The 27,433-nt window shown below is 45.1% G+C and overlaps 1 protein-coding gene across 1 annotated transcript in view; it reads left to right on the top strand.

The window, feature by feature from the left end:
• The window catches only part of EPHX2 (epoxide hydrolase 2), a gene marked incomplete at its 3' end in the record, with an annotated part of 433,424 nt that overhangs the window by 50,309 nt on the left and 355,682 nt on the right, over positions 1-27,433 (top strand). The window contains exon 2 of the mRNA XM_086948495.1: positions 22,955-23,039. Within this exon, the coding sequence (XP_086804621.1) occupies positions 22,955-23,039 (85 nt within the window). The remainder of the gene's footprint in view (positions 1-22,954; positions 23,040-27,433) is intronic.

The following is a 27,433-nucleotide window of genomic DNA, read 5'->3' as shown; positions in this document are numbered from 1 at the left end:
GTGCCCGTAATCCCTGTGTACCTGCCTCTATCGTCTGCCCAGACAAACCCCACCTCAAGCGGGAGGGAGTTTTTGATCATAATACCAACACCCCTGGAGCCAGTCGTAAAACCTGTGTGCGCTACCATTTTATATCCTCCCCTATGCATAGCCCTACAGAGGTTACCCACCAGATGCGTCTCTTGTAGGAGCACGACATCTGGGGCCTGTCGTTTGATGTATTGCAAAGCTACACTGCGTTTGATTTTATCCCCCAGGCCGTTTACGTTCCAGCTTAAAATCCTAACATTTTTGTCCCCCATGTCGCTCATTGTTCAGGTTTCCATTGTCTGGCGCCTCTGCCAATCAACAAGACAAAGTGTCAGTGTGTGAACCTTAATGATGCTGAAATATAACTCCCCAATCCAACTACACCCCGCCCCGGTACCCAACTACCCCCCACCCCGCTGCCCTGCACTCTGGGCTCAAAACTGCCCATTGAAAACTTGCAGAGTGCCTGTCGCCCAAAAAGAACTATTTGTAGAAAAAGTACGGACGTGGCCCCCCGTAGTCCCGCCCCCCTCCCCGAACATAACCAAAAAGGAAGAGAAACCTCTGTGTAGGCGACACACCAAAGGACCAGCAGTCAGTCATGGTTTTGGAAGGTAACTCCTCGAATCTAAAACTCTCTACAACCCATAACCTGCACAGTCCAATACAAGAGAGAGCTGGTTAAAGGAATGTTACATGTTCAAGCCACCCTTGTCAGTCGTGGGCCGTTATGGAGGCCTCACCCCCGGCACCTCGATCCTGCGGGCCCTCTCCGTTCGGTACTCAAGCCAGTCTGCCGCCTACTCCGGATGTTCAAAGAACCAGTTTTTCCAGCCAGCTTCCCCTCGGAGACGTGCTGGGAACAGCATAGAATACTTCAAGCCCTTCTCTCTGAGTTTCTGTTTTACCGCCATGAAGGAATGGCTTTGACGCTGGACCCGTTGCGTGAAGTCGGGGAAAAAGGAGATGTCGAAGCAAAGTGGGGCTCCCAGCCTGGCATTTTGGAGGATCACGTTTCCATCTCGAAAATTGAGCCCTTTCGCCAGCATCGGTCGTGTGGGGGCCCCCGGTTTGGGACGGCCGCCGGGGACTCGGTGTGCCCTTTCAATAACGAAAAACTTACTGAGGCCCTTAGGTTTTAAGTGTTGTAGCATAAGTTCTTGCACAAATAGGTCTGGGGCTTGTCCATCAGCTTTCACCGGCACACCCAAAATGCTTACGTTATTGCGGCGTAGGCGCCCTTTGTAGTAATCGAGCTTGAGTTCCGTGGTGTTTTGGAAGTTGTGGATGTCTTGTATTTGACCTTGGAGCTGAGCGACGTTATCCACGAGACTGGCGGTGGTGATTTCCACCTGCTTCACTTTCCCGGACAGCTTGGTGAGGTCGGCCCAGATCAAGATGACTTCTGTGACAATAGAGTCCATTTTGTGGTCGAGCGTGGTTTGTCCAGTGGTGATTGCTTTCATCACATCTTTCAAGGATAGCTCCTGTTCTTCCCCTCCTTGTTCGCCGGCAGTGCCACCTCCAAATGGACGATTATGAAGCAAGTCTTTGGGTAGGGTGTAGCGATCGAGCCTTTTGAATTGTATCGCCTTTTGGCCCCTAGCGCGAGTCACTTTGTTCTTTTCTGTCGCCATCTGGGTGATGTGTGGTAAGCACCTTATAATGGACGCCCTTGCGCCTGAAAGTATATATGAACGCCTGGTCTGCGACAGCAGGAGCAGAACTCCGCCTGCCCACCTCCAGATGGGTCTGAATAGTGATGCAGTCTGTACAAGCGGCTCACGCACGGGTCCCACTAGATATCCAAACCGGGGAGGAGGCAGCAGTCAAAGGAGTATGTTCAGGCTGCTTAGGAGTCTCTGGAGGCCCTCCACATATCTCTAGTTTCAGTATGGCTTCCCAGAAAGCAGTACATGTGCAGATGGCCTGGAGTAGTGTGTGTTGTAATCAGTATGCCCACAGAACCAGGGGGCCGTCAGCACCTAGTTCGCTTGCCGCCATCTGCTGGGCCCCATGCACGGTGTGGGTCAGGCTCTCTCCCCAAGGCCCCGTTGGGCCTCTGCGGGCTTCAGGGCTCCCCAGTGAGTCATACAACCAGGGGGGGCTACCAAGGCTAAAATCCTCTACCGCTGCCACAGAGCGGGCCGCTTCTCCCCTCGGAGTTCACCTCACTGCACTTCACATTCGTCTGATATGGAGTCCCCGCAGGCCGATAATGTTGGGTGCTTCCAGCGCAGAGCGCAGTGTCCGCGTCGTGACGAAAGCAGCTGGGCCGGTGCCGCTTCAGGGGTTCCAGCAATGCTGTGCTGTTAGGTTCTTCCTCCCGGGATCGAATCAGGCGGCGCTGGCCCGGGTCTCCGGCAGCACCTCCCCCCGCTGCGCAGAAGCGAGGCTCAGAAATTGAGGCCCCGGCTTGCCTGCTGGCGTAGGCCCACCACCTCCGGGGCAGATTACTCCGGGTGCTGACGGCCGTCTGCAGTGGGAAATTAGCTGAGGAGGTTCCGCTAGCACTGCGGGGCACTCACCCACCACGGGGCATCAGGATAAAATTGCAGGATAGCCGGGGGATGGAAAGGGCGCACGGAGCAACTAGCTCAGGCGGCCATTTCACTATGGTCTTGGCCACGCCCCTCTTATACTTATTTTGATGTGGAGCTGGTATCTCTTACTTTGCAATTTATGGTCTGTTCTTTGTATGGGCATTCTGGTGGTACTGATTCCAGGTTGGGCTGTCAGATTGCGCTGGTGAATGTGAGGGTAGTTTAGATATAGTTATACCAACAAATAGAAAACATGCGAGATAGCTGCTAAATGTGGAGGTGAAATTTTTTGAGGCAGTGTGTAATTTGTAAAAGCATAAATGTAGAGACTCAAACTTTTTCTCAAGATTCTATTGCTGAATGCTAAGGTTGCCATAACCTTTTTCTTTCACTACCCTACAATTGCTTACTTTATGCAGGTTTTTTCATCCCCTTCTCTGCCTTCATCCTTGTTTTGTTATCTCTCTTTCTCCTTTTCTCCCTTTCTGTCTTGCTTTGTGTCACGGTATGATGAGGAAAAATGAGCCCCATCTCCTAAAATGAGTGCAGGCGGGTAAGGGTGAGTAAGAATACTTTGCATAGGAAAGCCGGATCACCTCTGGAGAGTGCAGGCAGCTAAAGCAATCACATCTACATGGAATTGTGCTGTTCATGGAATATTATGCCTGTTTAAGTTTTGGCTGGTGGTGGAGTTAGTTTGTTCAATCTTTGGGTAAAGGAAGCTTCTCTCTCACAAAAGTCAACATTGTTTTATGAGTCTTCTGCCTAAATTAGGAGGGTTTGTATGTGTACTCATAATGAGCTCAAATGTACTCATGATAGACCTACTAAATATATATATGTGAGGGCTTAAGATCTAATGTCACCTCTTGTAGTGCCACTTCCTGTAAAGGGCATAGGTTGTGATGCTGATTCCTATGATGTCGATTGCCGTGATTCCATGTGTGATATCACGCGCCGTGATGTTACTTGCATACTGCCTTAAAAGGTTAGCTCCACCGACTTTTTTAGGATTTGTGCCTTTAGCACTATTGTGCTTGGACTTGTATGCTGCTGCTTACAATGAAAATTTAGTTTTCCTCCCTCAGCAGTTCTTAAATATTACACAATCCAATATTCAGATTTATTTATTTATTTATTTATTTCTTTATTTATTTGGGAGATTTATTGAGCTCGCAAATACCCATGGGTGTCTCTGCGCTATGGAAGCAAGCTAGCAGGGGAGAATTCATTATTGATTGAAGAGCCAAGTTTTTATTTGTTTTGAGTTTGGACGTGATTGTCCTAATTTGGGGCGGAAGACTATTCCAAAGTTTGATGGTGGACACAAGAAAGGATCTGTCACCCCAAGAGGCTTTTTTTGTTCTTGGTACCTCCAGTAATTTAGCTGAGGATGAACGTAGGCATCTTAAGGGAGTGTAGGGACAGAGTGAATTTTTTTTAAACTCAGGTCCAGATGAATGTAGTGCTTTAAAAGCAATGCACAGTGCTTTGACTCTCTGTCTGACAGGGAGGCAGTGTAGTTGTCGAATTGTGTTGGAAATAGGTTTCAATTTGGGAGTGCCTGTGAGCAGTCTAGCTGCTGCATTTTGTACCAGTTTCAATTTATTTAATACTCTTTCTTGAGCATTAATGAAAAGCCCGTTGCAGTAGTCAATGCGGGACATGACTAATGTGCTGATAAGGGTCTTAGCAGTAAAGATAGGAAGATAAGGTAAGAGTTACTTTATCATTCTAATAATGAAGAATGCTGCAAAGACAACCTTATTGGCATGGTCCATAAATGACAATTTATTGTCAAAAATAACCCCCCACATTTCTTACCTATGCAACAGAGAATGACTGCGCTCATCATCAAAGAAACAGACAAACAAGCCTCTAAGGGAATACATTTATTGCAAGTTTTACACCCTATGGCACTTATTAGTTGACTCCTTCATGGTTGTCTTGTGTGGCCAACTGGCAGAACAGATGGGGTATGGCTCAGTGGATGCCTGTGCAGCAACCCTGGTGCTTTTAGCAGGCGAGTCTATCGTCAGAGCTGATACAGCAAGACAGTTGCAGCCTTCTTCTGGGTCATGCTGGCGGATCCCCGGGCAAAGTAGTTACTCCCCTCTTCACGGTTGACGCAGACAAATCATACTGGAAGGTAGTTGTAACCCTTTTCTGAGTCTATGTGTGCGCTCTGGGTGGTTGCAGGGCCGGCTTTAGCCTCTGTAGCGCCCGGTGCAACACTAATTTCTGACGCAGCCAGATCCCATGACCGCCTCCTTGGATTCTCTCACTACCACCAGGCATAAGCTCCCCTCATCTCTCCAATCATAAGTTATTGCTAAACACTGCACCCACCTTGAGGTTGGCACCCCCTTCCCAGGTCAGCTCCCAGTGCGGCAGTTCGGTCTGGACTTTTCCCATGGGGCACAGGGTCAAGACAGATTTGCATATGGCTGGGTCCCAACTGGGGTGGCGTAGTGGGAAAAAGAACAATGGATTTAACCCAGATCTTTTGACTGGGGGAGAAGGTTTGCTTTGTCAGCATTCCGTCCGTCATTTGTTTGCTGTAACACAACTTTAAAAAGTGACAGCTACCAGCTGAGGCACTGGAAGTGACCTCGCTACACTCTGAGAAGCACATCTTGTGTCTGTATCTTTGCCAAATGCTGCCTGACCAGCTCAGAAGTATCAAAGACACAAAAGACTGTGAAAAACTTTACAAAGTGGCCATAAAAAAATCAATATATCCGATGTTTGCAGGAATGTGTTTGGTATGCTTGTCAATAGCGAGTAGAAAATGTTTTCAGTGTACAGCCTTCAGGTAGTAACTGAGCGAGTATCATAATGAGTTTTATCCATTTTATACCTTTTGGGGACAACACAAGTAGGGCATGGACTAACACAATTGGTATCAGATCAGGTTGAGCAGATATAAGCGGGAAGCCCCAGATACAAAAAAATTGCAGGAATCCAGGCATGGGCTACCACGAAGCTGCCAAAAGCATGGCAACAGAGAGAGACCTTGTTTTTTGAGGAAGGTGTAGAGATTGGCCAAAGTGATAGCCTAGGGTGCAGATGACCTCGACTGGGCAGAGGTGTGTAACCAGGTCCAGAGGCTACTATCCTCTGCAGAACCACTCCTGTTGAATGTCCTCCATTTTCAATAACTCTGTAGTTTGAAGAAATTGTTTTTGATGGATTTTATGTCAGGATATCAATAAAAAAATGGTTGATATAAATACTGTGACTTAAATATCATTTGCAAAAATATCACTCAATTGGTTGTAACTTTTCTATTGTGAACTCCAATAGGGCAATAGTTTTGTAAACTATATTCAAGACTCAATATTTCTGTCAAACAATATGTGAGTCAGAACATTCTGGTGCCATAGCCCTGAATGTGCTGCGTAAGAAAAGAATGGAGATGAGAGAGATGGTGTGGGAAACAGTGGGAACTATCAACCCTGGGTGCTGGTAAGTCAGACACTTGTATTCATATTTAATTTGCTCACATTATGTGATGTAAAGTTTAGCTCCAGCCTCCGTCGGTGCTGGGTCCTCAAGAGCCAGGCAATTCAATATTTGTGACAAAAGTCAAGTTTTGCATGCCCTATGAAATCGTACAAGTTGTTTCTCCCATGTAATATTTTTTGCTCTAATTTCAACTAATGGTTTACAGATAGCTATACACCCTTTCCCTTTAAAAACAGTTGTGCACTTCACCATCATTTTTCCCCACAGTAATGCCTGGTGTCCGATACCTTTTGAGTTCTATTTACTACAAGGGGGAGCACCGATATTGACGTAGGGCACTTTCATTGTCGCTGGGCGCATTCAACTTATTGGGATACTCCAAGGTCCTATATACTGCCCATTTCTGGTGAGATGACCAATTTTTCACCTATGACCTTGGGCACAAGGGAGACAATAGGAAGAGGGTTCTCCTGCTGTGCCATTCAATAAACTTTTGCATAGGTTTCCCAAAGAATTTAGTGTGTGGAAATATAGATTTTCTTTCTCCAAGTATGATCTGCTTCAAAACCCTGAAGCATCTGGTTAGTGAATGCCAAAATGAGTCTCACACCCATAATTTGTGTAGGTTTGTTTTGACAGACCAGATGTGTGATTGGCATAAGAAATGCTGCCACTTGGAATTAGAAATCATCTCGCGTGTATTGTGTAAGCTATTACCATCAAATTCATGTTCTGAATATTGATGGGCATTTATTATTTTTGTGAACTCGCAGAGCGGTCCTTTTATCTGTAGGGTGGGCAACTGCATATGCTTGGAATTTATAAACCTTTATACAGTACGTAGGAAAGTTTTTCAGTTTATTGAAAATTGCTTTGATTTCTCTGCTCCAAAATTCCCAGCGGTGTTCCACTTGAATTTTCCAATTAATGAATTCCTCCAATACAAATTCCCTATTGGATTGACCAAAGTCTCTCTCATTCAGGAGGGTCTACTGCTTTTGCTAGGAAGCAATTCACCCACTGAGAATTTCAATAGCCCATTATTTAGATCTTGCAATTGTCTGGTGCCACAATTTCATTATGTGAGCCCTCTTAGTATTTTAATGGGAGCATAAACAAATTGCACCCATTAATAACTATGGTCCTTGCGGGTTTCATGGCATATTAATCACGGCTATTCAGTGGGACGATTATCAGGGGACCTGTGTATGCGAAGCAAGGAAGCCTTTGTTCGGCTTCAGTTTTCAAGCATGGCAAACTGCTAATTGTATTTTATCAGTTTTTACAGAAGCTCCCACAGTGCTTTTTTTATTGTGGAACATTTTCCTTCTGTTGTTAGAAAGCATTGGACAATTAATTCCAATTTTAATGCATTGTTTTACTTTTCTGATTTTCAAATGTGAGTCCTGGGTGGTGCAATGAATATATTGGGCTCACCAGGAACATGAAGACTTTTCTGTAATATTTTACTCTCAGTTCGTCAACATTGAGTTTTTACAAATTATGGAACAATTCAGAAATGTTTGGGCTCTGCCAAATCTAAGAAATGATTTGCAGAATACAGCTTTAGAGAAACGGTGCAGATATAGTATTCAAAGTTCTTTTAGATAACTTTGAGCCAAGATAGTCGATGGGTACACAGGACAGAAGGTCCATGTGCCATTGTCTGTTTTAGGTGACGGCACCACTCTGTGTGTGAGAGGTGCAGATTGGTTAGATCAGACTGGAAGCAAGCTCAGTGATAGGTTATGAGCTCAGTACTACCTTCCTCCTGGAGGGACGATGGCGACAGAGTATCTGCATCTCATAACTTGAGGGTTGAGTAGATGGACCATCAAACTGGACGATCTTCTTTCTAAAAGGAGTATACTGGATCACCCCAGAAGCAGAACTCACTCCATTTAGACACTCGGGCAAGATTTAGAAGAACACGTTAATCGACACACATCACATTCTTGTCTCATTCAGTCAACCCTCATTTTCTCAATTTGAGGATCTGGCGAAGGCTAACGGCTCTTCCAGCTCACCGTCAAACTCCTGCCCTGCAAAATCCTTCAAGAACATCCCTTTCTCCATGAATGCAACTGCTCAGTCTAGGACTAGTGTCAGTAACTAGCTGACATTATAAGCATTTACCACTCAGACTTATGAATCGCCTACTTTTAATCACTTGTGAAGAACACTGTAGATTCAAAAAACCCAGCTGCCTGTAGTCCAATCTCAAACTACTCATTCCTGGGTAATCGAAAGAGTGTTGTTGGCCCAAATTTGCATTGTCTTCAAAAAGCATCCTACCTTGAAACCACTGAACTATATTTAGGTCTTTAAGATATTAGAGGCACAGCACTGCTCTTATTTGTATCTGGAACAAGCAGAAGACCATGTAAAGAGAAATGGAGTTGCTTCACTTCTGCTTCTGGACGTATTTACTGCATTTGACAGTCTACCACCACCCTTCCGACTGGATTTCCTTTTTCCTCTCTGACAGATCCAGAATCATTTAGGTCTGCCTCCTCATTCCTCTCTCTCTCAATACTATCACCTATTTTAGCATCACCCTTGGCATACCTTAGGATTTGATAATTTTACCACTCCTAGATATGTCATCCTTAATAAACGTGGCTCATCCAAAATAGAGATCCTAACTTGTGAAGCATGGAAGAATTGGAAAACTTCACCATCAGGCCCCACAAACTCAGTGCGCTAGCAGAAATATTCACATAAATGCAAAACATTGGAGTGATCATGGTATTCAGCCCAACCATGGCTCTTCAATTGAACTAAGCCACTCGAAGTGCCTACTACATCATGTCAACTCTCTGGCAAGTCTTCATCTACGCTTTCCCCAGAAGCTTCTAGCTACCAGCTTCTTTGTCATATTTCTTCTCAACTAAACAAACATTCTACCCACAGACCCCACTCTTACTACTGTGATGAAGGCAGATAATCCAAAATGTGGTAGATGAACAACTTCTACATCTATGCAAATGGAATAGCATTTTACTTGTACTAAATCCTTTCCTGCCTACCAATAAAAGGCTCTTCACTTTCAAGCTCTTTGCATCATCCACTGGGCCATCTATGGCAAGGACCCACCTTCCTTCAAGTAAAGTTGCAAATATATTCACAGATATTCCCCTTCCGCCCTAGGGTGGCACCTCAGCTGATCCCCTCTGTACCAAAATAAATGCATCCGTGCATCAACCTTCTCCATATTTGTTTGGAACATTCTCCGAGCAAAGACAAGAAACATGGAAGACCATCTGGAATTCAGTAGGTGAGTGAAGACTTGGCTCTTCCCAAGCTAATGATGAGGAGTACCACAGCAGTAGATAGAATCCCTTACAGTCAGTTGGAATAGGTGGATGACATAGGATCAAGCAACCAGAAACGGAAACAGACTGACCAAGGATGGGAGGCACAACTAAGTGCACAGCTATCCCTGATTGTGCCTCACTGCACTCTGTTCATAGTTGCAGCTATATCTTTACAGGGACACAATAGGGGCAGTCTATGGAACACACTTATCGTGTGGCCACGATGCATTCATTAACCTTTCTTCTTCCACACAAAGGGTGCCTTTATAAGCCTAAGCATTTTATCTATCACGATATTTGATACAACATGTGCCAGGGCACATAACCAAAACCACTGTGAGAGCATCCCTCTGGTCATCATGACCGACATCAAAACACTTCAGACACAGGCTACACCAGTGACCCCCTCTCTTTGATCCAAACATGCCCACGTAGTAGCATGCTATCCGGTGTCAAATGTGCTTCTGTCCCTCATCAGGAGGACGTAGCACAATATAAATGCAACTACAACAAATCCTCTGGGAAGAGGGCACTAAAGTTGAGAAGATAAAGCTAAAGAGTGGATGGAAGTAGCCCCTCTTTTAACAGGGGATCATGATTACCAAGTCACCAGTAAGTCAGGTCCTCAGATAAAACGAAACTCTGCATAAAGATACACTTAGTTTTGAGCACAATACTGTTGCCCCTACTTGGTGTGTAGAGTCTCACGTACTACTGGAATACCTAGTTCTAAATATTGTGGTACAAAAATATTGTGGCCTAAATATCTACACCCAAAATATCATGAAGTATACTAAAGTAAAAAAGAAAGTAGATAATATGTTTATCACAGAGGGCTGCTAGAAGCCTGGTAATCATAAACAACTCTGTTGTAATAAGTGAAATACAAGCAGTGAAGTGATGCAATACATAGGGCCCGATTACGATGTCAGGCGGACCGCCACTGACAGGCCGTCGGTGAAGGTCTGCCCGACATCCAGGATGTCGGTCCGAACTCCATATTACAATACCGGCAGCCAGAGTGATTTGGGCGGGGGGACAGACTGCCACCTCCAACAGCCTCAATGTCCCGTTGGGGCGGCAGTTGGAGCCTAATCCTTACAATGGAGGCGGTGCCTGGGGAGGCACCGCCATAGGGATTAGGATGTCAGTTTCTGAAAGCCTTTACATGGGCTGTTGGGACCCCTTGTCGGATGACCTTGTGCCCGAATTTTATGTCGCGGCATCGTAATGAGGCCCATAGTGTCAATAAAAACGAGATTGAAATTCCAGCAGACACACATACTTTTGTTTACATGTTTACTACTTTGATGTACTTTGGAAATATATTGATAGACATTTGGGGCTAGATATACAAACTGATTTTTCAGTCAAAAAACCCTGCGATTTCCAAATTAGAGGTTTGTGACCACAACATGGCTTTTTGGTATTCGCGGAGCCCGTTTTTCAAATCTGTAAAGGCTTTCCAAATGACTAAATGACTTTAAACACAATGAAATATAAAGATATACTTTTGAGCACAGTACTGTTGGTCCCCCACTTGGTGTGTAGGGTTTTGTGTACCACTGGAATACCAAGATATAAATATCTTGGCACAAAAATATTGTGCCCTAAATCGACAACCAAAATATTTTGAAACTGAATATACATGAGTAAGTATGGATTTCTTATATTTAAAACATATCTTCAAAGTGCATGGATGTTAAGCAAAGAATAGTGAATCTGTACTTACCTATGTTCACTTACCTTTAGGATATTTTGGTTCTCAATACCTGAATCACCATATTTCAGTGCCACAATATTTTTATACTCCATATTCGAGTGTCTAAATCTTGAGGATCCAGATAATATCTCCCTCACAATTCATTTTTGTCTGTTTCTCAGTCATTGACAGTAATAGTTGCATAAAGAAACTGGGAGAGTAAAACTGATGAGAAGATGGTAAATGAAACCCTTACTAATGCATCTGCAGAGGAGAAGCTACAAGAGCGTCCAAAATGGCCGCTTGAGTCCCGGGCTCCCAAAACCCCCACCGCCCGGGGTGTATCCTGAACTTCATCCTGTAATCGGACCTTAAACATCGGTCGCAAAAGGGAAGCGGTGCCGGGCGCGGCAACCTACGTCCCGATCGACCCCTGAGAGCCGGACAAAAAGATCGTAGAAAAACAAAAGCCAGGGCGACAGGTTGGAAGCAGACCCCGACCACAGTGAATCAACACCGGGGCCGAAACCAGAAGTCCCCGGCTCGGCCCCGTGAAAACCCCGACCGCGCTCCCAGTGCTTACTGGACTCCGCCACCCCCCCTCGCTGACCCCGCAGTGCTTCACAAATGGGCTCACAGGCGGTGTGACACGCGCGCCGTGGGGGTGTATGAATCGGCGAGGCCCGCATCCGAGGTCAAGCTGGTATGGCAGCTAGACTGCGAAATCCATAAAGCACGCTGCATTGGGCTATGAAGTTGGATGAAAGCAGGGAGCCCAAGACCGTAAGTTGGTAAGCCTGTGACAATCTAGAGGGCCCCAACATGATGTATGTGGACCAGGTGTGGTAGCTGTAGCGCTGGAGATGGAGGGCATAGAACGGCTGTGGTTGCTGCTGGAGGTGTGGCGGATATCCCACTTTGAGGACCAATGAAATGCCGTCAAGACGAGGGGGCACCCTGCTGATTGGCCATCACGGTGGATGCTGCAGGTCGATCTGGTGTACTGGGTGATTGGTGCGGCTTGGTTATTCACCACCCCCCTGCTCCCCCACCCTGAAGAGCGGGTTCGAGCGGCGGATGAAGGACTGCGCTGACTGAGCAGGAGTGCATACAGTGTGGTCAGTGTAGCTGTGCACATTATCTAGCGCCCCGTCGTGGGATCTCTGCTGTTCCTTGCTTTGCTTTGCTTTGCTCACCTCTGTTCTCAGAATGGCGACATTGAAAAACAACAATCCAAGACGGCTAGAGGAGCTAGATACACCCAAGCTAACAAATTGGATCGCTACACGCAACCCAGAGGGTCACTGACTGGGTTCGGGAAATCGCAAGATGGGAGTGCGGGGGACTCGGCCGCTACAACAGAGCCTACGCTACAGGATGTGATGACCGCGATCGACGGGGTGAAAACCTCCCTCGCAAGAAGATGGAATCCCTAGATCATAAGCTTGACGCGGTCACAATAGAGGTTAATTTAATCCGAGCGGACCTCACAAAGACCAGTGAAAAGGTAAAATCACTAGACATCAAAACATCCAGTCTTACTAATGATGTGGCTCTGGTACAACACGAAGTTCGCGATCTCAAAATCTCAAGTGAAGTCACGAGTCGCAAATTGGATGAATATGAAGGGAGGAAGCTAGCTGCACAGGGTTTTTTTAAGGATTACAGATGCTAAGGGCGCTCTGCCTCAATTTCTACGTTACAGAGTATGGTGTAAGTCGGTAGGTAAGTAGTGCGTGAAGAGCAGACGAAAAAAGCCCTTAACCGTCCAAATAAAGTCAAAGACTTAACAACATGTAAACAGCTGAGCTCTCGCAACTACATTAAGGTAAGGATAAACATAGAAAATTGTGACATAAACAATTAAACAAACAGAAGCAGATGCAGATTCTTGGGTGTTTCTTTCTTTTTAGCAAGATGATGATTTAATGTGTCCACACATGAAGAACAGTCCACAGTTAGCCACTTTAAGCAATAATCCTGACATCATCATCAGGGAGGCAGACAAAGGGGGCAATGTTGTGGTTATGGATCTGGCCCATTACAACAATGAGATCCAAAACCAACTTAATGATGACTCATGTTATGAGCTACTTACTCATAATCCCATGGGTCCTTTAACACTTTTACTAAATGGACTTCTATTAAAGTGGAAACAATCTGGTCTTCTGGATGACAATGAGTACCTTTATCTCAAAGTGTTTAGACCCACTTTCCCTTGGGTATACACACTGCCTAAAATCCATAAAAATTTACCTTTTCCTCCTGGCAGACCGATAGTATCAGGAATTGGGGGTCCCACTGAAAGAATTGCAGAGTATGTTGATCTGTTTTTGGGACCTCTAGTCAAAAACTTACCATCGCACATACAAGACTCAAAACATATATTGAGCATCATGTCAGACATGGAATGGCAACAAGGCACGACATTGGTCACCATGGATGTGGTATCTTTATACACCAGCATCAACCCTAAACTTGGCTTATCAGCCATGACCAAACTGCTATCTAACAGACCGGCCTCACTCTGGGCGCATACCAACATGTTGTTACATATGATGGCTATTATCCTAGAGAATAATTTTTTTATTTTTGATCGCAAGTGATATCGACAGAAAAAGGGAGTAGCCATGGGCTCAAAATTTTCACCCTCCTTTGCCAATCTCTTCATGGGGGCTTTGGAGGCTGATCTAATTTGGGGTACCAAAGGAGCAGAATATATCGACTCCATACTCTTTTGGGGTCGATATATTGACGACTGTTTTTTATTGTGGTCTGGCACTGAGGAATTACTTTTTTCCTTCTTCGAACATCTGAATAGAAATACATGGGAAATTAGTTTTACTATGCGACACAGCCTAAATAGGATGGAATTTCTGGACCTTGAATTCTACGTCAAAGAAAAACAACTACACTCCAAGTTGTTCAGGAAACCCACGTCCTACAACTCTATTTAGTAGTGTGGCTCACTGGTTAGAGGCGGCAGACCCGAGAGCAGAGGACGGCCCGGGACCAGGGTTCGATTCCCGACGCGGCAGGTTTCTGGACCAGGGTCAGCGGACTCGATAATTCTCTCGCCTCGGTGCCCACTCTGATCAGCGATCACACTCAGCAACTCTGGGCACTAGCTTGCCTCATCTTCACTAACGGCCCCACCAGACCGCCGGGGATGCCTGGTCTCACCCTGGAGATACCCATTAAGGGACCATCTCTCAGGGAAGCCAGGAAGGGTTTCGCAGCGGTCGAAGCGCGGAGGTACCCCTTCGGGAGTGATTCCAGCACTATACAAGCACTTAATTAATTAATTAATTATACTCCATGCATCCAGTTCCCACCCTGAACACCAGATACGCTCAATTCCGTATGGAGAATATCTAAGAGCCAAACGGAATTGTAGTGAATCCACTGAATTTGAGAATTGCATTTCCAACATGAGAGACAGATTCCGCAAAAGAGGATACTCACATGCATCCCTAAGGAAAGCGGAACAAAGGGCCAGAGTCACCTCGAGACCAGATTGTCTTAAGACACTCACGGAGCCTGAATCCTCCAGTCAGAAGATCAGACTAATAACAGAATTTAACGCACTTAACCACACCACCAGAAAGAGTTTCAACAAGCACTGGAAACTCCTAACAGGAGATCCTGTTCTTAAAGATTTTTTGCCCGCTAAACCTTCCATCACATACAGAAAGGGCTTCACTCTCAGAAACAAACTCAGCCCCACGGTTCCTCCGAACACAACAGTTCGGGATTGGCTCACTACACGAGGCTTAGGATTCCACAAATGTGGTTTCTGTTCCATGTGTATTTGGGGCAAACATGGTACCAAAACGTTCCAGGGTTTCGACCGAACAATATACAAAATCAAACATAACATCACATGCCTAACGAAATTCGTAATATACATAATCGAGTGCCAATGTGGCAAAATGTATGTAGGCAGCACAATCAGGGCTCTCAAGGATAGAATAGCGGAACACATGAGAGCCATCCAAAGAAGAGATCCCAAATACCCAGTAGCATTACATGTAGCAGAATGTCAACCCTTGGAGGATGACATCAAAGTGCGTGTCTTTGGGATAGATATGATTCCCCTCAACATCAGAGGTGGTAACCGAGAACTTACACTCAGACGTAGGGAAGCTACATGGATCATGCGTCTACAATGCGTGGAACAGGGGCTTAACTACGACCCAGAGTTACAATATTTCTTGGGCGACTGATTGTCACCCCTTGGAATCCATTAAGTGAGATACTGACTCTGAATCTCAGGTATTCACCACACAAAGAATCTCATGCCTGGTTATAGTTATTGCTATCATCTAGCTATATATTTTTGGAATCATATAAACGCTTACATATTGTATACTGTCACACACACATGTTCATGATAATATGTATAGAATTGTATATCTACTTGCCTAACTGTCTAAAGTATAATGTCATCTAAACAATGTCACAAGCATGACATGATAAAGTGTTGTTGACAGCATGATTAGCAAAGTCACGAATGGGTTGGTTGATGTAGCACTCTCACCCTCTAACTCGCCAACTTCTTTTCAGCAAGCGTCACTTGGCATATTGGTTCACTGTCACGATGTTTTTATGCGGCCATATGAGTTCATTGCTCAGTATATGGGAACAACTAACCTATAGAGTGTTTTAACCGAAATACGATACTAACAATAACACAACTCCAAACGATCGTGTCGGCCGTAAGGTCATTAAGATTTCAATTTGCCAATTGCCAAACAGTCATATGTTTCATATACTGCTCTAATACTCGCTATTATTAAGTCCATATAAACTATGGCTCACTAGTATACTCCTACTCATTCACAAACAGTGTTACACTTTAACACTAAGCGCGTCTCCATATCAGCTGTCCTCTCAAAGATGGCAGCCTGGAAAACCGGAATACAGTCTGTTTTTTCCGATGAACAAACCCGGAATAAAGAGGCACCTCCCTTCCGGTCACGTGTCCGTCTTTCGAAACACGGCGACTGGGAATCAACAGAGGAGGGATACCGTACTCCTGGTGAGTTTCTGAACCCATTTCCACACCGACTCTAACCGTTTTACACGATTTGATCGTTTCACACGATCATGTTAATCCCCACTTAGTATCGACCTACACCAGCAGCGACTTTGTCTCTTCTGGTTTTTTTCTTGTGCTCATTCTAAACCTGTTCTTATCTACTTGTGTTTCCCAACACAGAACATCGCGAAAGTGAAACGCACCCGTTTCCACAGCGCCCTAGCAGGTGGATCCCCTCCCGGTACAGCTTCATACGCACCCGTATTAAGGTACTTACATGCTTCGTTTTACCTAACCAGACTCGTAAACCTAGTCATAACGTGATAAAGAGTCACACTATAAACAAGATCTTGACCCTGACAACACATGAAATGTGTGTTTATCTTTTTTATATAGCTTGAACTTGGAAATCATCATTTCCCCTATTGGACGATACATAGAAGCAGGAATACCTCCTTGCTCCTAACTAAACCTGACGAACCATTACAGCAACCCATTAGATTTAGAATGTGACCACGTATTGGTAAGAACATTCTCTCCTTTTATCTCCTCTCGCAAACTTAGACGTTCCTTGACATTTCCCCTTTTTTGATGCCTTCCTTATGCCCTTTTTCTCTTTCCCTCTACCTCCTCCTTATTGCCACATAGCCATAATCCTACAACGAGAACGAGACCGATCTCAACTCATTTAATCTAAGTTGAGCCACAAGGTATGAACTCTAACCTCTTCAGAGAGAAATTCTTCTTCCTTCACACTTTGCTATAGGCACCACCAGCACTATAGATTTTTCACCTAGTTCACACGCCCCTCAGGGGCTTGTTTTGCCACAATTCACAAACTAGATGCACTATATGTTCGTCACATTCGCATGGCATGTTCTTCACGTGAAGACCTTTTTGTGTAGGATCACCGTGTGCTTGTCACACATGATAGACACTCAACTTTAATCACGACCTCGTGTCCCACCAGGCACACATCCACCTTAGGATACTCACAATCACCTTTGAGTGAATTGCGCCTAAACAGAACTGCGTCACCACAAAACCGCAATCGCAGTGTGGGTTGTACACCACACGTCATAAATGCATGTGTGATGCACCCTTGTCACCAATGCATTATGTTAAAGATGCAATATTCAATAATGAATATCTATACATACGTCATTTTGTATTACCAGCCCTGAAGAGTCGTGTTGACTCACCGAAGCACGACGAAACACGTGTCGGCTAACTGTGGACTGTTCTTCATGTGTGGACACATTAAATCATCATCTTGCTAAAAAGAAAGAAACACCCAAGAATCTGCATCTGCTTCTGTTTGTTTAATTGTTTATGTCACAATTTTCTATGTTTATCCTTACCTTAATGTAGTTGCGAGAGCTCAGCTGTTTACAGAATATGAAGGGAGGGCCCGTAGAAACAACGTGCGTATTATTGGAGTGCCTGAAAAGGCTGAGGGACAGGCCGCTGATCTTTTTATTGAAGACATCATTCTCAATCATTTGAAACCCAGAGGCCTGGGAAATTTCTTTACAGTTGAAAGAGCGCACAGGATACCGGGTGGGAGACGGCGACCAGGGGCACCGCCCAGACCGATGATTGCGAGGGTGCTTAATTTCAGGGACAGAGACGCTATCCTGCAAGCCTCCAGGACTGGGGGCTCTCTGCAGTATGAGAACTCCACCCTAAGTTTTTTTCGGACTTTACGCAGGCGGTACAGAAACAACGGTAAACCTTCATGGGTGTCAAAAGGAAACCTCAAGATAAAGGGTTGAAGTATGCCATGATGTACCCCGCCAAGTTGAGAGTTGAACAGGCGGGCAGGGCGATATTCTTGGACAATCCTGAAATTGTTTCGGACTGGTTTGAGACCATTTCCTCTCAGAATGACCAGCAGCGAAGGAGTGGAGATGAAGGAGCCGGCGCGCAAGAGCAAGAATAAGAACTAACATTATTGCAGGTGGTGTTGGACTAAGTTGGGGGGTGGAATCTGACTGAAAAGAATTCGCAGACAAGTCAGATGTAGAAAATGTTGGAACAGGTCGAATAAACATATGGGATCTGGCGGGGAATCGGGGGTCGCACTCCTCCTCAGAGTTACTTTTCGATAGTTTAGTAGTTAGAGTATGGGGCGACAGGCACACAGCGAGTTGGGGGCGGATGAACACCGTGAGCAGGGGTGCAGGGAGGGGGGTGGGGAATGAGGTGTGTTTGGGGGTGGTTTTTTGTTGTTATTTTTTTGTATTGTTTGTTATAGGTTTTGCATTTCAAGGCTTCGTACAGAATAATAGCATGTTCAAGGTGCAGGAGTTGGAGGGGAGAATGACCCACTTCATGTTTTATGATGGGGGATAGGGGGATGAAGGTGTTGAGTTGGAATATAAACGGGTTGGGGGACAAAATTAAACGTAGTGTGGTTCTTCAGTGTCTTAAACGTCATGCCCCTGATGTAGTCCTGCTTCAGGAGACGCATTTAGTGGGCAACTCATGCAAGGCGATGCACAGAATGGGGTATCGATTGGTGGCGCATGCAGGGTTCACTTCAGGGTCCAGGGTGGTGGGGGTTCTGATTAGGAAGACGCTCCAGATGGTGATTGACTCCATTATTGAGGATGATAGGGGCAGATATATAGGGGTGTCGGGTCGTTGGGAGGGACACACCCTCTCCTTGTTGTCGGTCTACGTCCCCCCAGGTATGCAGGTAACGCTTTCGTAGATTTGGGGAAAGTCCTTCTGGACCTCCCGAGGGGTCTTTTGATCTTGGGAGGTGATTTTAATGCTGTGGTCTTCGGCACTATGGATAGGCATCCACCTAGAGATACGGGGCGGGCGCAAAGATGGCTTCCTGAGTTTATGGATGCATTGGGTTTGGTTGATGGTTGGAGATTGTTTCATCCGGACCAACGACAGTACATCTTCCACTCTGGTGCCCATGGTAGTCTTTCACGTATTGATCACTGTTTAGTGCCGGCGTCCCAAGCATATTCCATCACAGAAGCTACACACCTAGCTAGGGGCATATCGGATAATTCGCTACTCTGGTTCAGATTCAATATAACTTCGGGATTGGGCGGTAGGATAGCCCCCATTAATCCTTGGTACATGCGCAATCCTAAAATCCGTAAGGACCTGCTGAAGACATTAGAACATTATTTTCAGGAGAATGAGGGATCGATGTCATCTCCGCTTTCGCTTTGGGAGGCTTTTAAGGCAGTTATAAGGGGCCAGGCTTTATCGCTGATTGCAGGAGCAAAGAAGGATCGGAACGAAGAAATTGTAAAAGTAGAATTTGAGATCACTCGTATTGAGGCGGAATTGGAGCAAGAGGTGACCCGTGCTAAACTGCATGTCCTTATCTCAAGCAGCTTGAGCACAGAGCGTTAGTCACTGATAGCGCCAGAGCACTAAGTAGAGAGCAGCAGGGCCGGTTATATGATGTCTGGGATAAGGACGGGAAGCTTATCGCCTGGTTAGATAAGAAAGACAGAGCAGATCGTGTTGTCCCGGACCTTAAGACGGCTGATGGAGCGCGAATAACAGACCCCCAGGGGATAGTGGATAGTTTTGCGGAATATTTTTGAATAGTGTACACCTCGGTCGTGGGGCGGCCAGAGGAGGATTTTCACTTGTTATTGCGAGATATCCAACTCCCATGCCTGACTAAGGAAGACCGCGATTTTATGGACAGTGCCCTCGCTGCGGACGAAGTGGCCCTGGCAGTGCGCTCTTTGAACTCTGGTAAGGCACTAGGCCTTAACGGCCTCCAGATCGAGTTGTATAAGCTTAGGCCGGATAAGATTGCCCCCTACCTTAGGGGTATGTTTGTGGCAGCACAAGACCAGGGAGTATTACCGTATGATCAGAGGGTGGCGTCTAGCGTAGTTATCCATAAGGAAGGGAAATCAAAAACCAACTGTGCCTCGTATAGGCCTATCTCGTTACTGAATGCGGAGCCTAAGATTCTCGCCAAACTATCATCTAACAGGCTTGTTAAGGTGATTAGCGGACTGATACATGCTGATCAATCAGGCTTTATTCCCCATAGAAATACGGCTTTGAATCTTCGCAGGTTACACAGAGTATTGGCCAGAGCTCATACCCTGAAGGAACAGGCTATAATAGCGTCGCTCGACGCAACAATGGCATTTGACATGGTAGAATGCCCGTATTTGTGGGCAGTCTTGGTTAAGTTTGGATTTGGTCCGGAGTTTATTCGTTGGGTGCGTTTGTTGTATACTGATCCTCTTGCACAGGTGGTAGTAAATAACCGAGTTTCGGCAACATTTTGTCTTGGGCGAGGCACCCGACAGGGATATCCGCTCTCTCCCCTTATAATTTCACTGGCACTTAAGCCTTTGGCGGCCTGGATCCGCTGGGAGTCCTCAATTTGGAGTATTCGATGGTCCCCTCAGTTAGAGGACCGGACCTATTTATACGCGGATGACATTCTGCTCTATTTGACCTCGCCCAGAAAGTCCCTAATTGTCGTCTGTGATGTTTTGGCCTCCTACGGTAGGAACTCGGGGCTTACTATCAATTGGGGGAAATCCTATTTGTTTGTTCTGAGCAGTGACAACCCGATTCCCCCGTGAAATTGTCAGATTCAAATCGCTACTGATGGGTTTAAGTATCTGGGGATCTTTATTTCAATGGATCCCACAGTCTGATACGAGAGAAACCTCCTTCCCCCTTTGGTTAGATTAAGAAGCGACGCAAATAGCTGGAGGAAGCTACCTCTCTCCCTGTTGGGGCAGGCGGCCCTTTTTAAGATGATGTCCTTGCCTCGTTTTCTCTACGCCCTCCAGAATACATTAGATATAGTCCCGGCCAGTTATTTCCGAGAGGTTGAGGGGGTGCAGCGTGGTCTGTTATGGGAGGGTAGACCTCATATTGCCTTGGCTAAATTGACGTTGCTGTGGTACGACGGTGGTATCAACTTCCCTGACATCAGGAGATACTATTGGGCTTCTCAATTGGCAGCCATAAACCAGGGCCTGGTTCGGACCCCGGATATGCGATGGATAGGTGGCTGCTTCCTGGTGGAAATTATAATAGAGCTTTATATGCCAAGTCGGCAGGGAAAAGTTTGACGGGACCAACGAGGTAGTGGTGCGGATATGGCACGACGCCACTAGCTCTTTGGGATGGAGAGGCCGACTTACGCTGGCCACCCCACTGTTTGGATCGGACAGACCGGGCAAGCTTTGGAAAATGAAGGGTTTTGATAAGTGGGACTTGATAGGGATTGCTACTATTGGCGATATTTGGGTCAAGGGCAGGATTAAGACGTTTGCTGAATTACAAACCGAATTCGAGTTGAATGGAGCGGAGTATTTCCGCTATGCGCAAGTTCAACCTGCGCTAAAATCTGCGGTAACAGTGGAAGAATAGATACCCGAGGCCTCGCCATTGAAGGATAGAATATTGGATGGGCATTTGTCGGATAGAACTATTTCCTTGATTTATACAAAATTGATTAACCACAGAGCAGACCTCCTTGTAGAGTTGAGGGATAAATGGACGAGGGACGGTAATGAACTAGATGATGAAGACTGGCAATCGGCCGTGTCCTCCCCGAGGGAGGTTGTGATTTCAGCGCAATTGAGGCTAGTTCAGTTGAAAATATTACATATGGTTTATGTCACAGGTTCACGTTTGGTCCGGATGGGGCTATCTGAAGAAGGTTTGTGCAGGCGAGGATGTGGTCAGGTGGGCACGTTTCTCCATATCCTCTGGGAATGTCATTATGTGGTGGAGTATTGGAGTGCGATACATGATGTTATGCGAGTGGTACTGGGGGTAACGGTGCTACCAGAGGCGAGGAGATGTCTCCTTAATATCTGGGAACGTACAGATCTAAACATAGCACATACCAGATGGGCCACTCTAGGGGCAATGATAGCGACACGAAATATAGCACAACAGTGGGGATCCAAGAAACTGCCCATGCTTGAGGAATGGAAAGAGAGCATGGACTGGTGTATGTTCTGGTAGAAGACTGTCTACCGGGCAAGAGGCCGACCTCGTAAATGGGTAACTGTTTGGGGGTTGTGGGATCGATACAGGGGAGAGATTTGTGGTCCACCAGTTGACACTATTTTGGATATACCTGCATCCCCGTGACCCTTGCATGTAATAGTATTTCGCCCCCCCCCCTTTCTTCTCCCACCCCCCCAATTATTATTGATATGATGTAATTCTATGTGGGCATGTTTAACCTCTGTACTATGCACTCATTTTGATGCCTTGTGTTACTAAAAAGAAATATTTAAAAAAAACTAATGCATCTGCAAATTAGGAACATTTAGAGAGTTACAAAACAGGTCTCTTCTAGTTTTATAGCGACAGGTTGTGAACAATCTTCCTGAAAACATTTAGACTCTGTTCTACCCATGTGATGTCACTGGTAATTATATTAAATATGTAGTTGCTGGTGTTATATATGGTATTCTCAAGTAATGTAATGGGATGAGTTACACATTAGGGGACAAATGCTGCAAAATTCTGACCAATTTGTTATGTAAGCAAACACTTTTAACTAACTACCTTTTAGGATTTTTCGATATACTGTTGCTTTTTCCCCCGGAAAAGATTTTATATAAGATCAATCTGGTGTTCTTTCACAGCTAGGCATGGCTTTTTTTTGGTCAGGTTAATGTGATCATAAAGATTGCCAGCAGTGGACTGGAAATTTCCTCGCATTAATGTATGACGTGCCTTGATAAGAGTCACTGCTGCAAGACTGCGTGCCCCCTGCCGCCAAAGGAGGGCTTCCTTATAGGAACATAGTCACTTTGAGAATTTCGTTAATAATTCATGCTATTTTTGTATTTTTTCTTGTTTTTTCCCCCAGAAAATTTATCGGAGATCTCTATACCAAAAGTGGCCCAGATAGTCCTATTGCAAGATCTGAAAAAGGACAAATTACACTTTCAGAGGTACTGTGAGAAAAAGGTCATTTTGATGGGACATATTTGGAGGAGAAGAATGTGAAAAGCTTCCTTTAGCTCTTTCTAACCATTTTAACACCCGTCAGATATTGTGCAAAATTGAATATATCATATAATCATCTAATTCTCATCAAATATGTTTACTTCAGTTAAAAAAACATAATTACAAAATCATCAAATAATGAATATAATTGTCAAATTATGTGATATACTTGCACATAGACTGTTTCATCATGTAAGGCAGTGCATATCTTTAGGGACTCAAATTATTTTATCTATGGTGAGTTTGGAAATTAACTTGCTATCTGAGGCATTGAATTTATTTGTAAGTTTACCCTCACTTGTGTTGCTACAGGTGCAATATATGATGGGTGAGAAAACGTAGTTGCAATGATGCATGTGTCAACATGCGTTGTTCGTCGTCACTCCCATTGGTGGTAGAAGGTCACCACAGCATACCTGAATACACCTTGGGGTGCCATAAAACACCAGAGAGGCCCTGGCAACCACCGGGCATGCGGTTGATGCTTTTAGTAATCTTTCCGAAAACATGTATGGTGGTTATGGTGGTTGGTGGTTATCCTGGGTCTGTTAAGAGTGCTTTACTCTGAGCCATCAAACTGCTTTTGGAGACTGTAAGGCTTTTGGGTAATGTAAGAAATTAGGTTGTTAGTTGACTGGGGTGTGAGCCCTCCTCAAAGGGCAACCACTATGCTTGTCATGGTGAAGTCACAATCAAACTCCAAATTAACCTGTGTTCAGCCCTCTGGTTGCTTAGCACAGAGCAGTCAGGGCTAGCTCGGAGGCAATGTGTAAAGTATTTGGAGATTTACACAAACAGTAACACAGTGAAAACACACCATATAAGGATCCCATACCAGTTTAGAAAAATAGAGCAATATGTAATAAAGAAAACAAGACCAAAACAACAAAAATCCAATCAGTAGAACTGAGGATGTGATTTTTTTTACGATTTAAGTCTAAAATAGCGCCAAAAAACACAAAGTAGCAACTGTCTGGTCATGTGGGTCCAGGAGAAATTCACAAGTTCACATTGACGATGATGGAGCTTGGGGCGGTTTCAGAGACCAGTTTAGTCCAGCTGAAATTTCCTTCTTAGTCCAGCGCCAAGAGTCCTGTTCGCGGTGGAGTAGGCTACGAGGAGCGGGGACGCTTTGCAGACTGTGTTGATGCACCTGAAAGAGCAGGCATGGCTTTGCAGGTGGTCATCGCTTTAGTGCAAAGAACCTGTTGGCTTTGCGGATAGTCGGACTGGTGCTTCGCGGTGTTGCTCCACACGAGTGGTCACTGTTGTAGCGCGAAGGGTTGGGTATATCGAACTTATCTTGCTGTGCTATGCGAGTAACAAGGATTCTCCACCACCAAGCCCATTTGTGGCTGTAAATACCCCAATAACTTAAATTCAGCCTCTCTGCGGGTACACCAAGGGTCCAGGACCTGAGGGGCAACACTTGGGAGTCAGGGGCTTGCTACACAAGAAATTTCAAAGGGAGGGTCCTAGGGAAAAGTTTAAAGACCTGCACTGTGGGATAATCCCTTTAAGGACTTAATTCTTCACCCACCATAGGTGGCATGCTTCATCATATGGGATTCTCCTCTTGGTGAAAACACCTAATTCCCCCAAGGGCTACAACCCCCTCTCTGAGAGGGAGGAGCGCAGGGATGTTTTTAGAGCCTACTCTAATCGGATATTCTAAATCCCAGAGATGAGAAAAAAGTGTCTAAGGTAAGGGCGCAGCGCAACATAAATGTTACTAAATGTGTGGGGAGTGATTTAAAACTAACTTAGTAGAATAATAATGCACTTTATTCCTATATTCTCGCTGTCAGGGTTATAAACAGTGCACCTGCGGTATGGATCTAAACCACATGTGTCAGACAAAATGTGAGGTCAACATGTTTCAGCCGTGATGACCCGCAAGGTGTCAGGGCTTTCGTCAGGTCCTAAGTGATGCTGCTGCAAATAGTGTAGAAATGATATGTGAATACAAAAGAAAATGCTGAAATACAGATCCAAAGTTGCATTGGGTTCTAAAGATGGTGACTGTACCTGCCGAAGAATTGATATACAGAAATCAGTGTCATAGAACAAAATATCACCTAAGGGAGCAAAGGGCTCCCTATTTAATTAAAACACCTAACAAGTGTGTCAACAAGAGTCAGAAAAAATAGCCTACTTGTAACTTCAGGGTAGACTACATCACCTCAACCTGGCGACAGCTCAGGGAAGGGGGTCACCACTCATTAGATAAATATGAGAGGGACAAAGGTATATTTCCATTCGTGTGCTGGTGTCAAGACACTCTCTTGCCACTGGTGAGATTCAGCAACTGACATAAGTGACTAAAAGTAAAAATGAAAATCCAAAAAGACATATGCAATGATATAAGTAATCAAAACACTTGTTGTACTGTAATTCTCACACTCGCTGGATTTAAAGTACCCCTCCCACGCACATGCCTAATTTGACTGGTGGATATGTTAGTCTGTTATTTAGATTGAGAAGGATAGTGGAGGGATAGAAGAGGGAAAAAGGTTTGCATTTATATATCGCTTGCTACCCCTGATGAGGTGTTGAAGCGCTTTTTGGTGAGTAGCACGCTACTCTGGAACCCAAACAGGATTAGTGGGGAATTAGTATAGGAAATTATTAAATTCATTTGAGTGGTGGACATATTATTCTGTTATTTGGAATGAAAAGGAGTAATAGAGGGATAGAAGAGGGAAGGTTCTAGAATTTTTTTTTCTTTTTTGGGGAGTTCATAGCAGTAGGAGAGGAGATACGGTTTATTGTAGGTGATGCAGGGTAAAACATGTAGCTCTTGTCAAGAATGTTGATTTATTTTAGATATACGAAGATGAGAATATATAGCACCCCCCACACCGTACCGTATATCGATACTGCGAGTCACAGAAGAGTTCCATGGCTGTGTAGAGGCACGAGTTCATTTATATGACTATAGAGGTCTAAGGGAACTTGTAATATCCATATTATGTACATCAGAGGGCAATTTATCACTTATAATACATGGACACACCATCACATTTCCCACAGAAAAACACTTAAATAAATACTTGGTGTATAGCTCTTTCATGTGAAAGAAAGAGCATGTTTGTAAAACAGAAGAATGAAAATATAATCACTTGTACTACTGAATCAAGGATTGTGCTTCACTTACTTTTACTGAAATTTAACAGAATCAATTAAAGTTTATTAGAAGAAAACTACACTTCCCCAGAACCATATTACAACATCTCAGTCCAAATATCTTTATTCAAAGTGTCTCCTGCCTCAACGACCTCTGTGCATTCCCCCTATATATTTTTTGAAAATCGAACCCTTTGTGTTTGAAAATGTTGGAATGTATGATATATCCCCTTAAAAAACAGCAAGCATCCTATTGACTGCTCCCTACTTTGTGAACAACTCAGGTCTCTCACGCACAACAGTTCAATATCGCTGCAACCAAATGAAGAATAACGCCCTCAGCTCATGATTCCTTGAATATCGGACCAAATTGTAACAGGGAGTCTTCTGATTAACATCAATTCTTTCGAAAGGTCCACAATCAGCCCCGCAGCCGCATTCCATGAAGAAAAGAAATGCAGCAAGTCTACAAACACGTCCTGGGCTTTAAGGGTCATCTGAAAGCACACGTCATACTTTTAAACACCATCGCACAAACTCTTTCCCGGGATGTGCTGTGTGTGCACGCTACTCACATAACACTGCGCACTCGGGGTACTGAGGCACACGCACGCGCACACCTTACAGGGAACAGTGCCTGAGGGGCACCACTTGGGGACCAGGGGCTTGCTCCACCTGGATCTGGGTGCTGGCGCAGGTGGTTGGGAGTGTGGTATGTCTCTGTGGCTCAGAAAAGGAGGCCAGAAGACAAGCCCTTGGAGCCACTCTAAGAGTCCTGGGTTCAAGAGGTGCAGATTCAGCTCTTCTCATTGGGCTAAGGGCAGTAGGTAGCAAGGTAGCACAGCAGGGCAGAAGCTCATTCAGATAAGCAGTCAAGCAGGGTGGCAGTCATCTCAGCAGCACAGCAGTCCTTCCTGGCAGAGTATCCACTGGTCCAGAAGTGTACTGAAGAGTCTGAGGTCCAGTATGTATACCCAGTTGTGCCCTTTAAGTGAGGTTGAATCTTCTAAAGGTTTATCTTTGCAATCCCCATGCATCCTGTCTCACTTGTCCTGGTTCCAGACTAACTAAAGGGAACATGCAGCCCTTTGTGTGGCAGGAGGACACAGCCTATTCAAGTATAAGTAGGACTATGCCCAGCTATTCCCTCCCATACTACTATTGATGACCATTCAGGCACACCTAAGCTCTCTATTGGGTGTGGCTGTCTAGG

This window comes from Lissotriton vulgaris, unplaced genomic scaffold, assembly GCF_964263255.1.
Source record: "Lissotriton vulgaris unplaced genomic scaffold, aLisVul1.2 SCAFFOLD_254, whole genome shotgun sequence".
Lineage (NCBI taxonomy): Eukaryota > Metazoa > Chordata > Amphibia > Caudata > Salamandridae > Lissotriton > Lissotriton vulgaris.
This window is presented reverse-complemented; position numbering and strand designations above follow the sequence as displayed.